The sequence below is a fragment of the Argentina silus genome (genome assembly GCF_951799395.1).
Source record: "Argentina silus genome assembly, chromosome: 18".
Classification (NCBI taxonomy): domain Eukaryota; kingdom Metazoa; phylum Chordata; class Actinopteri; order Argentiniformes; family Argentinidae; genus Argentina; species Argentina silus.
Window position 1 is genome coordinate 11827838 of NC_139672.1, and position 15000 is coordinate 11842837.

At 41.7% G+C, this 15000-nt stretch overlaps 1 protein-coding gene across 1 annotated transcript in view; it reads right to left on the reverse strand.

Annotated features, from left to right (window-relative positions):
* The window catches only part of LOC310819293 (voltage-dependent R-type calcium channel subunit alpha-1E-like), a 56053-nt gene that overhangs the window by 19751 nt on the left and 21302 nt on the right, over window positions 1–15000 (reverse strand). The window contains exons 9-21 of the mRNA XM_083690536.1: window positions 14520–14573; window positions 13241–13309; window positions 11753–11956; window positions 11345–11457; window positions 10870–10982; window positions 10065–10196; window positions 9574–9643; window positions 9044–9161; window positions 8475–8542; window positions 7880–7941; window positions 3981–4766; window positions 3444–3760; window positions 91–211 (exon numbers count right to left, since the gene is read on the reverse strand). Of these exons, the coding sequence (XP_083546662.1) occupies window positions 91–211; window positions 3444–3760; window positions 3981–4766; window positions 7880–7941; window positions 8475–8542; window positions 9044–9161; window positions 9574–9643; window positions 10065–10196; window positions 10870–10982; window positions 11345–11457; window positions 11753–11956; window positions 13241–13309; window positions 14520–14573 (2227 nt within the window). The remainder of the gene's footprint in view (window positions 1–90; window positions 212–3443; window positions 3761–3980; window positions 4767–7879; window positions 7942–8474; window positions 8543–9043; window positions 9162–9573; window positions 9644–10064; window positions 10197–10869; window positions 10983–11344; window positions 11458–11752; window positions 11957–13240; window positions 13310–14519; window positions 14574–15000) is intronic.

The following is a 15000-nucleotide window of genomic DNA, read 5'->3' on the forward strand; positions in this document are numbered from 1 at the left end:
CAGAGGTGCCTGCTTCGTCTTTTCCTTGTATTTCTTATTAATATTAAGATACAAGTAAAAGAGCAAAAAAGGTAGTTGTGGGGGTCTTACGGGTTGGAGGCCTTGAAGATGAACATGCTGTCAGGGTGGACTGGTTTGGGGGTGCCGGGGGCTTCCTCCTCCACCGTCTCCTTTATCTCCGATGGGAAGACCTCCATTTCCTTGCTGTTCACTAGGGCCAAGAATGACAGGGTTGGGAGGCTAAAACGTTCTCCCCAATGTGGAGCATTTTCGGTGTCTAGAAAAGCGCTATACAACATTTCAATGACTATAGTCACTGTGACTATAGTCACTCTGTGGCAACTCGACCTACATTGTGGAAGGCATTACTTTCAATGTTAAGCAAAGTGGTAATGTATGCGCAAATCCCAAAGACAAACGTGACCCAGGTGCTGGTTTGGAGAAAACAATACATGTAGAAAAACTTCTTCACACTGGTTGCGGCTCTCAAAAGTTATATAATATATAATTTATAACACAAGTTATAAGTTCGACCTGACTGGGTCTTCATCAGGCATGACTTTCAGAATTAGAAAGAGTAATGTACTGTGACAGCAAAGTGATGAGTTTTGGCAGAGTGGGAATTCATATGTCAGACAGACCTGGGTTCAAATAGTATCAGTATAGTACATTGAATAGACACAAAAACAAACCCTGCCCATCTGGCACTCATGCCAGGCTCAAGCAAACTCTCAAACTCTCAACGTATTAAAAAGATATGTGTTTGGTGATGAAGAGTGATGGGACTGAGATTCAATCTCACGCAGATAAAGGTATATGAGTGATGAAGAAAACCAAATCTATATGTTTTATGTAAACGGCATGTTGTAGAAAGGTACAGACACTTTCTTTGGGATTTTGCTTGGTTTTGCGAAACCAGCACCAGCGACATCCTCATCAGTCTACAATGGAAAAAAGATTCTGTTTTGTTGGACTCGAGCGATAGGGAGAGAAGTGAAGCGCTAGGGAGAGACATGAAGATGAAACGCATGACTGGTGAAGTACGACTCGAGTCCCACAAAATGGAATGTAACAGTGTGTAAAAAGTTTGGATCGCCACTTATGTACGTCATCTAAAAACCTGCATGACCATACTGCGAGCTTTGCAGTTTCAAAAAGGACATACACATACACACACACACACACACACACACACCACACACACACACACACACACACACACACACACACACACACACACACACACACCTCCCACCAACCTCCCACCTGGACATGAACAAGGACAAACTGACACCCTACCACCCCACCCCCACCCCTTAAAGGACCTTGCTATCTACATAATCATAGAGGTTCCTTTTCGCAGCGACATTCATGCGTTTTCATCAACCCTTTAGCTCCCATGCATGCACAGGAAAGAGACAGTTCCATATTGACTATATCAATAACAAGAGTACCCACAGATGCCAAGACAAGGAATGTGGTGGCTGCCAGTGCACAGCGCTGTGAGACTGGCGCTGTGAGACTCACAGACAATAGTTCCAGGGTTGAACCATCATTAAGGAGCAGAGAGATGGGGGGAGAAACCAGAATGTTTCACAAACAAAAATGGACTCATGATAGAGAAACCTGTTTCCAAAATAAGGAGACCTCAGGACAATCCCAAACCATGTGTAGGAAGGTTCCTGTGGCACAGTGAGGACAGAATAAACAGGGCTGGGAATTATTTTAATCTGAAATCTTTTATGTGTGGGGGGGAGGGGGGGGGGGGGTTGCATACAGTCTATGAATGAAATTGAAATGGGTCATTTGATGATATGGGTTTCTTGAGGGTAGTAGAATATTTGACCAGCCAGTGCCCCAATTAATGCCAGAGTCAGTGAGTAATAAATCCTTGCACCATAATGAACTGAATGTTTAGTTTTCTATGAGGCTGTAAGAAGATCATTTTACAATTTAGAAGCCAAACCCTGTGTTTTTCCAGATGCGATTGTTTTGTTAACAGGATGAATTGTGTTCGCTCTGTCCTCGAGGGGACCCCATGCCTACAGAGAGATGCCCGTAGCTGTAAATACAAAAAAAGAGATCCCAGGTAAATGATATTGGTGTTGTAAATCTTGGAATGCCATCTTTAAATGTGTGAACACAGGTGAGAATAGATGCCTTTTTAAAATATTTTTTTTATATATCACATCTTATGGCCTGTGCAGGGCTCACCATGATCTCCTCTATAGGGTGCCAAGTAACCATGATATTTGGGTTAAGCCACGTCTATAGTGGATGTAGTATATATGACCAAAAATACAGTTTTAAAATAGGTAGGCCACATGACCTCCAGCACATTTTACTAGATCAGCTGAGCCATAAATAACGTGCAGCAGACGACGGATGTTATCCGTAGATAAACAAGATTGAATAAATCCGGTCTGATCAAAATGAACCAGGTGAGACATGAAAGGTTCAAGGCAACAAGCTAGGACCTTTGCACACAGTTTTGCATTCAGGATGGATAGGGGGAGGTAATTAGCACACTCCGTTGTATCTGTGGTTTTTTTAGCAGCAGGGATATTATTGCTATATTGTAAAAGCTCCCTTTTCGACAGTGTAATGCCTTATATCAAGTAGTAATGGATAAAGTCAAAGCCAAAATGTTCTGGGGTATGCTGTCCAAACCCGAGGACTTTCCTTTTTCCATACTGAACATGGCTTATTTAAGGTCAGACAAAGAGATCAGAGAGTCAAGTAAGGCTGCTGCATCAGGCATAAGCTTAGGACATTTCAGACCTTGAACAGAAAATGTTATATTTATTCTCATCAATAAAATATTACATATTTTTAGCTATACAAATTGGAAGTTTTAAATGTTGCATTTATCTCCCGAGGATCTGAGTGGATGACGCCATCTGCTGATATAGTTAGCAAGTAGCTATGTGGGCCAGACTAGTTTCATAGCTAAACGCTGTGGGAAATAGGGTGTGAGTCATCGAAATAAACATTGACGAGTGCAGGGGACCAGAATTCTGCATCATGTCTGAGGAAGGTACCCAAGTCTTTATTAAATAAAATAAACTCTGAATATTTCCAGTTTGCCCCTTATGTTTTCCACTGTAGACTGATGAGGATGTCGCTGGTTAGTTTCTCAAAACCATCCAAACAAAAAAGTGTTTGTATCTTTCTACAACATGCCATTTGCATCAAAAATATAGATTTGTTTAAAATCTCACAACTGATTTAACCTTTATTTATCCAGAAAGTCCCATTCAGGTCGAAAGACCTCTTTTACAAGGGAAACCTGGCTCAGAAGGGAGCACAAACTAAAACAGACAAACAATGACGACACATACAAAACAGAGGCAACCAAAGCATACATGGAAAAGTGCAGAAGTTAAATACAGCATAAAATACACCCAGCATAACAATCATGGCCATCTTAATGCCAGTCGTACCTGCTGTCATTGGAGTGAGCTCCAGCAGTGGCTGGACAGACATCTCTATGACCACACTGCCGCCTGGGCCTGGCTCCTCATCCGCATCACGGTTCAGGGAGGCAGCGTTGTCCTCGGAGTCGCTGATCCCGGCTATGAGCTCTGGTTGTTCTGGTGCCAGCGCCACTGAAGGGTTCAGACATGGGGGCTCATACTTCCCAGTCTCTCCCACATCGGCCTGCTCTGTCTGGGTACAGTCCAGCAAAGCTGGGGGTAGAGATCCTAGGAGGTCATCACACAGGGGAGGCTCAGGGATGTCTGCGCTGGGGTCACTCACTCTGAAATAAGAAGGAGGAGAATAATTCAATTATTATGAGTAAAACTGTATTCTGAAGATATTGTCAGAGCATATCAGGACAAATACACAATTACGTACACAGTACATCTTCTACAAACAGGAAGAGGCGTGGAAGAGAGCGTGGGTGTACAGTATTTGGAAAATCACATTTCTCCTAACAAAATATCACATACGAGTTTAACCTATAAGGATCCTCGTACCTCTGATGATCCTCTCCACTCTCTGCATATGGATTGATTATGCAGGCTCCGCCCTCATCCTGGACCGACCCTCCTCCCTCCACCCCAGTGGCCCCTTTTTCCTCCCTCTCTTCTTTCTCTTCCTTCTCCTCCTTCTCGTCCAGTAACTTCCTTTCACAGCTGAGAGAGCGTCTGCCCTCCTCGTGCGGGGGTGACTCTCGGCTCCTGGCCTCCCGCGTCTCACGGTGACGGTGCCTCCTCTGACGCGTTCCCCCCTCCTCCAGGCTGGCGGCAGCCCTGAACTTACGGGCCACCCTGTGCCTCCCCCCGCCAGAGGGTCGGTGGGTGGCCCCACCCGTTCTCTCCTCGGTCAATGTAAACAAGGGCAGAGGCTCCGACTCTGGGGGCTCAGGCATGGGGATGGCCATGGAGAGGGGAGGTTCGGGCATAGGAATGGCGATGGACATGGACATGGGCGACTCGGGCAGGTGTCCCGGACTAGCCTCCGGAGAGAGGTTGGTGTCGATAGTGGGGGTGTCGCCGGTGTCCTCGACGGGGCTGCCACCGAACAGCACCTCCTGGCTGTTCATCTGCCGGCGCCTGCGGAGCTGGTTGGCCCTCTGCTCCCACACCGACATGTTGACCTTCCCCTTCTTCCGCCTGTCCCGGCGGTTGGAGAAGGCGTTGGAGCCATTGGGGGGCTGCTCATCTCCACCCACACCACCGCTGTCCTCCTCTTCCTCGGCGTAGGCTGGACGGCCCCTGTGGATGGCCCGTTTCCTGTATAGGTAGGGCCGCCTCCTCCTCCTATGGAGCATAACACACCAGTTGTCACTAGGGGGCAGCAATGGGCCCACACACAAGCTATCAATAAAAATATACATCCTATCTATCTATTTGTTTTACACTTCAAACCAAAATATTGCATAACTATGCGGAAAAATAAGATAAGATGACCAAGCAATTTTCAGATACATTTTTGCATTCATTTCAGATGATGAAAGCTATAGCAGATAAAAACACAAAGAACATCCAAAACTTCAAAAGATGAAAATACCTGGGGAAGAAATGACACAAAATCAAGAGCCACAAAAACTAAAAGGAAAAGTGCAGGGATTAAAATAGAGAAACTAGAGAAACTTCTAATAGGTCAGGAAAAAAAGGAAAACTGAAGGGAGGAATTAGGTGTCAGGGCACAGACAACGTTTACTTACTGGTATTCAATCTCTTTTGTTGTCCATGTAATCAATGAGTGATTGGTTGAAAACAAGACATTAGTGTTTTTGAACAGAGACAGAACAATCCTTGTGACACAGTCCAAAACAAGCATGGTCAAAATATGACCATGGTCTATGACCAATGTGACCAATATGACTATGGTCAAAGCTATTCATTTTGTCAAGTTTGGGTCAAAGAAAGCCAAAACATCTTATCAGATAACAGTGGATATCCATTAAGTTATAATGTAATTTATTTAAATGTAGATATCTAGGGCTTAAACAAATAGGGGCAGTTTCCCATACACAGATTAAGCCTACTCCTAGACTAGACAGCACTTTCAATGGCGTACTGTACATCTTTCGTTTGGTACAGGGTTAGGTAAACTCAGTCTGGGAATCCAGAATTGTATATATTTTGGTCAGTGTCACAAAACAGGCATAGAGCAACAAGACAACAGGATGAAGGCAGCATTACATTGTTAATACCAAAAGCACTAGCCCGAAAGCTGAGACATAGAAGACCGACACTCAAATATGTAACGAACAAATGATACATTCAGAGTCACGCGCCTAGAGAGAATTATGGGGAATCATAATTCATGTGATTATTTCCCCTCTACCTTTCCCACTTTAAACAAAGGGTACCTTTTAAAGGAGAACTTACACCACATCAAAAGTCACTTTCAAGTACATTTCTCATCAGTTGACCATTGATATGGTCGCAAAATATAAACACTTTTTGCATATAAGCCTCAGATATTGTAATGACAAGCTTATATTTACCTCGAAAAGTGAGATGATGATGTGTTTTTTGTTTGCGTTTTTCATAGAATATAAGTACTTCATGAAGCTTTCATAAACACTTTCAAAGGACTTATACAGTAGGGGCCTAATATAGGATATATATGGGACTTTATTAAGCCTTTAAACCTTCATCTGAAGTGGGACTCCAAGTCCATGCTTATATAACAGGTCCTACTGAAAATCATGCATCACCTGGTTATGTTCAAGTTCTCTCCTCCACTAGCATTTCCCCTCCCTGGAAACAAAGTTCACTTGCAATACCAGTCTGCTTGTACAGTAACATCAAATGAATAAGCCACGATGCTTTGCCAAAATCTGACCCACTGTGAAGTGTGCCTCTTCCCTGTAGAGAATAACACACAAAAAAACCTCACTCTGCTTCCCCCCAGTAAAAAAGAAAAGAAAAACTCATTACTAAATCAGACTTTGGTGAAGACACTGTATCTATGTAGGCCATTCTGAGGAACAGGCTGATTTGAGGGGGAACCTGCTTTAGAAAGATGACATTTCATCAAATGTTTCCCTTTTCTGGTAATACTTTACATTAAGGTCACATTTGTAAAGGGTTTATACATGGTTTATAATTAGCTAATAAATCACTTACAATCAGTTTATTATTCAGTTATAAACCATTTACAAACAGTTACAAGTCAGTTTAGACTGATCAGTATAATACAGAGCTTGTAATCAGGAGCCAGTTATTAATGCTTTATAAATGCACTTATAAATGCTTCAAAAACTAACCTTGATGTGAAATAATGCAATATTATTTGCAATTGTTGCATCGTGGTGGCACAGTTGGAAAATTGTATTTGCTAGTTTTTACACCAGATGTGTGTAATTATGGGTGTAATTACTCTTAATTAAAGTACTTTATCTATCTTTGCCTCTATCCTACAATTACCACCATGACTACCCTCATCAGATATGATTGAATCTAAGACACTCCACTTATTGATTAATTTCTGGTATGGCAAGACCTCATTGGACAACAGCAATAGCAGACCGGTTCTCCAAGCCTCTCTGGGTACATAATAATTGAAAACATATGGAAAATAGATTAATTAACAACTACAATAATATTTAATAATAATTGTCTGTGATAATGTCTCTATAGTCCAATGAGTGCCCTGTGTTGTCTAAATGTTACCATTATACAATAGTATAATGAAAGAGACATAATGCACAGGCAACGCTGACCTAAGAATCATAGTTTGAAGCAATGATGGTCAAGGTCTGTAGGTTTGGATTTAATGGCTGCTACTGGGGCACAATGTACACGTCACTCTGTCTGTTACAGCAGGTTATCTGCTTCCAACTCAGCATGACTAGTATTTAAACAGTTTATAGGGCACTACTGTTATTTTGAAGAGAAACAACGAAACTGGGTTTGACAGCTCTCTCGTGTTGCTATCTTTACTCAGTAATTGGTCAAAACTATCAAATGATGTATAACATCTACAAACAATCGGTAGGCTGTGGCCAGCTGCTGCCTCAAAGAAAAACAGGAAGATGTAAATCACACAGCGCTAGCAACTTGGTCGGTGATGTTACTAATTAGCGACACAAGCTAGCTAGCTATACTTTCATTTTGATACTGTCATGACTGGCTAACGTAGAGCTAGCTAGCTCCACACCCGTGTGGCTTTGTCGTAACCTTGAAACAACTTACACCGATAGTACACAGTTTGGTACATGCTGTGTTGCTGTGACTATTAATGGATATATTCTCATTCCACAGCAGGCCAGTAGCCTTGCTGCAGTTTCTTATTGGGTTATGTTTTGTTAAAAGTGAATGCCATCTCTGTCAATTCTATCATATACTATAGTATAGACAAGCATAAAAAATGTTGAATTTAATTCAATTTAAAAAGAATAAGTAAACAGAAAACTTACTCTGCGATGGGGTAGTCTCTGCCATATCTCTGGTTGAAAAACTCCTCTTCTTCCTCTTCATCCTGATAAAGATAACATCAACACATAAAGGCCTCTATTTTCAGGCGGCACAAAACAGACACAGGTTTCAGCGGTAACAGGTGAAATTACTGTGCTCAGGTGAGTAGCGGTAATAGAGGCGTGTTCATGACAATGAGCAGGCCAAGTTGCACTGAAAAACTCTGGCCTTGAAAACAGCAATAATTATCCCGACACTGCCAGCACTCACGTTTCGCTAAGACTGTTTTTTACGCTGTGAAAATATAGCCCAAAGTTTGTTGATATCCTACTATGAGACCAGGTTATCGGAATACTGTAGGTAATGAGACAGACAAGAAGACCACAGATATTTAAATCTGCAGGTGTCTGTACCCTTATTGTGGGGTCACAGGAACTGATTGAAGTCAATTTGGGGTCGCGAGACAAAAATGTTTGAGAACCCCTGCCTTATTGCATTTCAAGCTATCTCTTTCCATAAAACATGTGAATTAAGCACACATGCTAATAATGTGTGCTCATTTCATATATTGATGATGAACTTATGAGCAGCACACACCTTGGTCAGCTCCTGAGCGTTGGCTAAGTTATCTACAGCGATGGCCAAGAAGACGTTGAGCAGTGTATCTGTTCACAGGAGGGTCAAGGAACCACACAGGAGCAAATAAACATTCATTATGGTACATTATGGCTTGGACACGTGTGCAAGGCTTACTTCGTGGTACGTAAGGCCGCCAGCAATAACACTTTTAATACTATGGGGCCTCCGTAAAATTCCTCTCGCTATGCAGATTAACAATGTCAACAATCCTATTTGCTTGCACAAAGCTATGACTTACGCAAACCAAAACTAGGCTATAACTTTCACATGAGAAGAAACAAACAGTTCTGCACATAAGCCTAAATCTACAGGCTAACTCAAAGCTGCCTGGGTAGCTAACGCTTCCAAGAAGTGAAGCAAGTCTTCGGAGACCACGCTCACGTGATGAGTAACCTTGGCCGGAGACCTGAGCACTGTTGTTAGCTTCCCAAGCTAATACCTACCTCTAGGCGTTAGTTCTGTGTGCTAAGGCAGTGTTGTGGCATGGAGGAGACCCGGGTTAGAACCCCAGTCAGACACAAGGATACAGTTCCCAAACAGCGTGAGCACTATGAAGTATATGGAGGACCACATGCCATACCGCACTCCTCCCTGGGAGCGTATCCCGTTGTACATCACCTCATTCCAGTCCTCACCAGTCAGAATCTGCAGGTAAATGTACACAATCAATGTGTAATTAAATACAACTGTCAGCCCATGAAAATTAATATCAAGTACAGTACATATACAAAATGCTGATACCCAAATGCAATGGATCATCATAAACGCAATTGCAGAACACTTCCCTACGGTGTTAGCCAATGACTATGGTATAAATGTAGGGCCTTTATTCTGCCAATTATCCTGTTTCTTCTACCAACACACATATTTGGCTTCATCTGTGTGCAAGTATGTTTGTGTGGAGCAGAGTCGTCTAATCTCTGCCTGGGGGTGGGAATGGGAAATATCCCTGGGTGCAATGTGTCATGTGGAGAGAGCCAGTGAGAGGAGAGAGAGATAGAGGGGGGGTGGGGGTGGGGGAGCGGGGGGGGGGGGGGGGTATGTGGAGGAGCCAAACCTGAAACACTGTCATGATGGCTGCTGGAAACGTGTCAAAGTTGGTGGGAGTGTAATCTTCAAAGATGAACCTAAGGGGAGAAAACAGAGGGGTAGATATGACCAAAGGAGAGGAGGAGGTGGAGGAAGAAGAGGGAGAGGATGAGGAGATGGGGCTATTTTCATCCAGACGTGTAATTTCCTTCGCCCCCTTCAAAGACATCATTGGGAGATCTATATTTCCATTTTCCATCTGGCATTCCCTCTTCCAGCACATAGCATGAATTCAGGATGCCATCGATTTGACAGAATGTTATGCGAAATATACAAAAGGCCTGGTTTTTTATTAATTCCTGGCACAATGGAACCAATGGAATAATCTTAAAAGTGTAAACTACGCCCACCTGGCACCCCAGGCAGGCTCAAGCAAATGCTCAAAGTATTTGAGAGTATTTGAATAATTATTATTATTAATCTAATAAGGGACCCCCATACCCCTAAAGCTGGCCTCACCTGCCCCCGAAGAGCTGCATGCCAAGCAGGGCGAAGACCACGATGAAGAGGAAGAGGAGGAAGAGCAGGCTGATAATGGACTTCATAGAACTCATGAGAGACACCACCAAGTTCCTCAGAGAAGCCCAGTACCTGTCCAAGACAATACACACAGCTTGTCTCAACATTTCTTCCTCTTTTTTTATACTGAAAGTTTCAGGACACTAGAATCAATCAAAGTCATTCAAAGCATCTCATGAAATTTGAAGAGCCTATATTAATGAAAGAAAGAAAAAAACGTTGAATTTCTGGAAAGTCTTTTTGGGTATTGACACTTTTTACTTCCACATTTTTGTTTCTTAGTAACATTTCATGGCTAGCAGGTAGCTATGCTATCCCGAAAGTCAGACAGACCTTCCTGGTCTTCGTAGCTGTAAGATAATTGTTCGTCCTTAAGGCCCCAATTTGCTTGTGCAAATAGAGCTGAGCAGAGCAAAAAATACCAACAACTCAGAATACTGATGAATACTTTTTATTGTACCTTGTCCTTAACAATGTTTTAGAGAAACATTATTGAACTAGAGTTTTAGTAATCAGTCTAAAAATGCATTGTATATCATATCACTAGTTGCAGTATTCATAACTCCCATTGGATTATGTGTCATCGTGTCTATCAGATATATTACGGTTAAGGTGGCTGACTTTGCTACATTTTTGCCACTTTTTTCCTCATGCAAATTGGAGCTTATAGTCTACAATTGACTTTTAGTCTAATTAGTGCTACAAAGCTTTCCAGAACCTCAAACCCGGTTGATGTCTCACTCACTTGGTGATCTTGAAGATCCTCAGAAGTCGCAGTGCCCTCAGAACACTGATGCCAAAGGACATGCCAGGCCGGAAGAAGCCCCACACCACTTCAAAGATGCTGCCAACGATCACCTAGACAGGATGGGCACCACAAAACGTTCAACACCATCACTGATGTTAAGACACAAACTTTGTTAAAAGAACATGTAGTATAATATGCAACAATATGAAAATAGGACATTATGATGCATTATGCCAGAATGGGAATTTCCCTTGTTGCTTTCCCCAAGCACGCAATTATCCCCTGTTTGCTTTTCCCAAGTATGGATATTTCTCCTTTTCCCAAAGTACGAATGTTTGTCCTACATCCAAGTACGGAAATGTCCCTTTTCTCCTAAGCCTGAATGTTCCACTTTTAGTTTTTTTCATAGATCCAGCAACCTTCCAGGTCTGGAACTACCTTTCTACCCTTGAAGTGCGATGCATGAACTCACCCCACAGTCAAAGCAGTTGAAGGATGAGTGAAAGTAGAGTCGGAAACCCAAGCCGTACATTTTCAAGAACATCTCTGCCAAGAAAAGCCCAAGGAAAACAAACTCTGCATAGTCTGGAGAGGGATGGGAAAAACAATTGTAAACAAATTGACAAACACTGAGCAGACATTCACCGTCTTTCTGCTCAAACCAAGTTATATGGCATTCAGTTTGTTTAACCTTTGTAATAATAATATAATATATGCCATTTAGCTGACGCTTTTATTTCCTGGTAAGGTCACATGGTCAGTGGGATGTGGACTCATCTAAACAACAGACATCTCTCAAGGCCCAAAAAGAAGACAGTAATGAGGATATAAAACTGTCCCTTTAAGTCAAGGGTTAGGGTTAGGGTAAGTGGAGACTTACACAGGAAGATGGAGAGCCAGTCGGGCTGGTTGTGGTGGACGATAGCCACGCAGATGGTGTTGAGGGCAACCAGGCTGAGCACTGTCCAGTAGAAGGTGTCCGTCTTCACCATGCGGCGGATGGATATACGCAGCATGCGTTCCTTACGTCGCATGTATGCCGCAGGACCACGCCGGGCGCTGCGAATGGTCCGTGGACGGGGCCCTGGGTGAGAAGAGAGGAAGAGAGGGGAAAAGAAGGAGGAAAAAAGGAGGTAGAGAAGGAGTGAGGAAATTTTTATGCTGGGAACCGAAATTTATGTTTGGGTCAAGATTACTTGAGGCCATAAGGGCAAAAGTCAAGCACTATTGGTACTTAACTTAAAGTCTTAACAGCGATGCCCCCTCGGGGCAGCCATTTGAATGCACTGTTTAAATGCTTCCCCAGGGGCTTTAATGTTACTTTGGGTCAAGATCACTTGGTGCCCTGAGGGCAAACTTCAAGCGCAAAGAGTAATAAAAAGTAGTATTCATATTTAGATTAATAAGTAGTATTTACTGCCCTAGGGGCAACCATTATTTCAATTCTATCCTATGTCAATCTTGCCCGAAACTAACATTTTTGCCCTTGGAGTTGCATTTAAACAATGCATTCCCATTTCTAGTTTATTAAGCTTAATCTTACCAATTATTTTCGTTATTTTTACCATTTTCTAATTTACTAGCATATTTGAGCCCTAGCTAGCTAGCTAGGTCTATTTTATGATTCAACATGAGTAAGAGGTAGCTATCTGCTTAGCCAGCTAGTTCAGTTTAACATAGCATGGTTTGTTGCTGCCTCAGGAGCAGCATAATAGTCCATTCCAATTTATAAGTTTATATAGCTTATTCAACTAAATCTTCTGATAAAATCAGTGGGAGCTGAATTACTGGTATATGAGACATAGCTAGCTCTATTCTAGACTCAACATTCGTAAGAGATGGCCATCTGTTCTATTTAGCTTAGCATTTTACATTTCTGCCCCGTGGGCAGCGTAACTGTCTAACCCTGTTTTTTTTTCATTTAGCTTTTCAACTTAACATTTCAATAAAATAAATGTTAGCTGACTTATACACCTAACTACAGCTAGCTAGCTAGCTCTACTGCCTAATTCAACATGAGTAGCAAAGAGGTTGCTTAGCTAGCTAGTTTACTATGATTAATTTAGTATGTCGTGGCAACTTGCTACATTTTACTCTTTGCTTCAAGGTAGGAGACCTGTTCTGTCTTAGATATATTGTATATTGTATTGTATTTATACATAGATAATATTGTATTATATTTGCCTTACTACTGTAACACAATAATGATTTAAAAATGTATACAGCTTGTAACTCTTAAGTTTTATTTACAAGATTCCCATTTCAAATCTGCGTCATGTTTTCAAAAGTTGTGCAGCTGTTAAACTCTGCCCATTGAAACCAATGGCATTTGTTCTGACTCCACTTGACGTCAATCTGCCTGACTCACCTGCAGTCGACTCCTCCCCAGACGCACCTCTACGAATCGCATTCTTCTTGCTGGTGGCTCGCTTCAGCACTAAACAAACACATTCCACAAAATGAATAAACGAACACAGAATACCCAAGTATCAAATAACATGGTCAAACAGATAAGACCCCATCTAGAATTCCTTTGCTTTCTTTGTTTTAAGCGAATGGCAGCCCTGCCCTTCTGAAATGATAGATGAGTCGATGGATGCAAGGTCTGACAGTCCATGAGATGATCAACTACTGTGGCTATACTCATGTTTTAAAGCTGTTGTTTGTTTACAACAATATGGTTAACAAACAATGGAGTACAATATCACATTTTGGGTTGCGGTAAGGTAAGACAGTAGTACTAAGCTCATGAGTAATTTAAAAGTTACATTCTTTAAGAATCAATGTACTATATATCATTAATTGAAATGACAATTGAACAGTGGTACATATTGCTGATTTAACCTATAATGACACAACAGATTTGGCTGCCATTTGATACATGAGATGAAAAAAACAAAACAATAATTATTATCTTTATCAATAAAGATAAAGATAATGACAATGATATATAATATGCCAATGATTTAATGTTGCATATTCATCCCAACATACTATAAACACTTAGTGAAAACAAATTATAATTTGTCTGATTGTGTAATAAGAGGACATCATGATAGATATATAAGTGTCACCCACACAGCTGACAGAAACACAACCTTGTCAACAGACGGCGCATCGCATCACTGTGCACTGTAGGCATATGGCAAGCTTTTTACTGTTACCAAGACGACAAGGATGGCCACAGACAGCAATCAAAGCAAATCAACACTGTGTTTCAGCAGCAGCCGACAGTATTTTCTCTCCATTTTCAATTGTCTGTTTGCTAATGGAGGTCAGAGTGGACAAAATGGCTGCCTCTCTTCACAACTGAAGTTGACAAGTAGCGCAGTAGACAGCTTTGTTCAGGCAAGGTTAAGGTGGTCACAGGGTCAACTGTTAAATATTCAAACGTACTTTGCACTCTACTGTACCATTTATAGTACTAGAATACTAGGCTGTGTAATAATAGTATCCCCGCTGTTTACTGTGGAGATACTATTGAATGGCTGACAGGATGCCAAATGCTAAACATGTGATCAAACAGACAGAAAGGGTGGCGAATTCTCTTAATGAAGTGTGTGTGTGTGTGTGTGTGTGTGTGTGTGTGTGTGTGTGTGTGTGTGTGTGAGTGTGTGTGTGTGTGTGTGTGTGTGTGGTGATCTTACCATCTAAAGCAGACCTCCCCGAATTCTTGTTCTCCTCAGCAAGCATAACCTCCTCTGTGAATTTCAGATGAATCGAATTCAATGTCATACACAAAAAATCACCCCAGACATACATTAACAGGGTTCTGTATTAATATTCAGCCAAGCAAAAGCTCATAAAAAATCATCTTGTTTGGTCTGAATCTATAGTGTGGCTTGATTAATAGTCTGAGAGGAAAACTCATCAGGTAAGCTGATCCAGCACAAGCAGCTAACTTTTCATTTTTCCCTTTGAGGGGCCTGAATGATCCCCTCCAGAGACAGAGCAGCACTTTTTATATAAAGGTATACATATTTATATTTATTTATATGACAAAAGCCCTATTCGGATTGGACTAGCATTACAGGGAGGATGTCACTTATGTAGTTATTACCCTGGGTATAACAATAATAATAACAACTTTTTTTTCAGAGGATGATTCACATTGATACGTTTTACCTA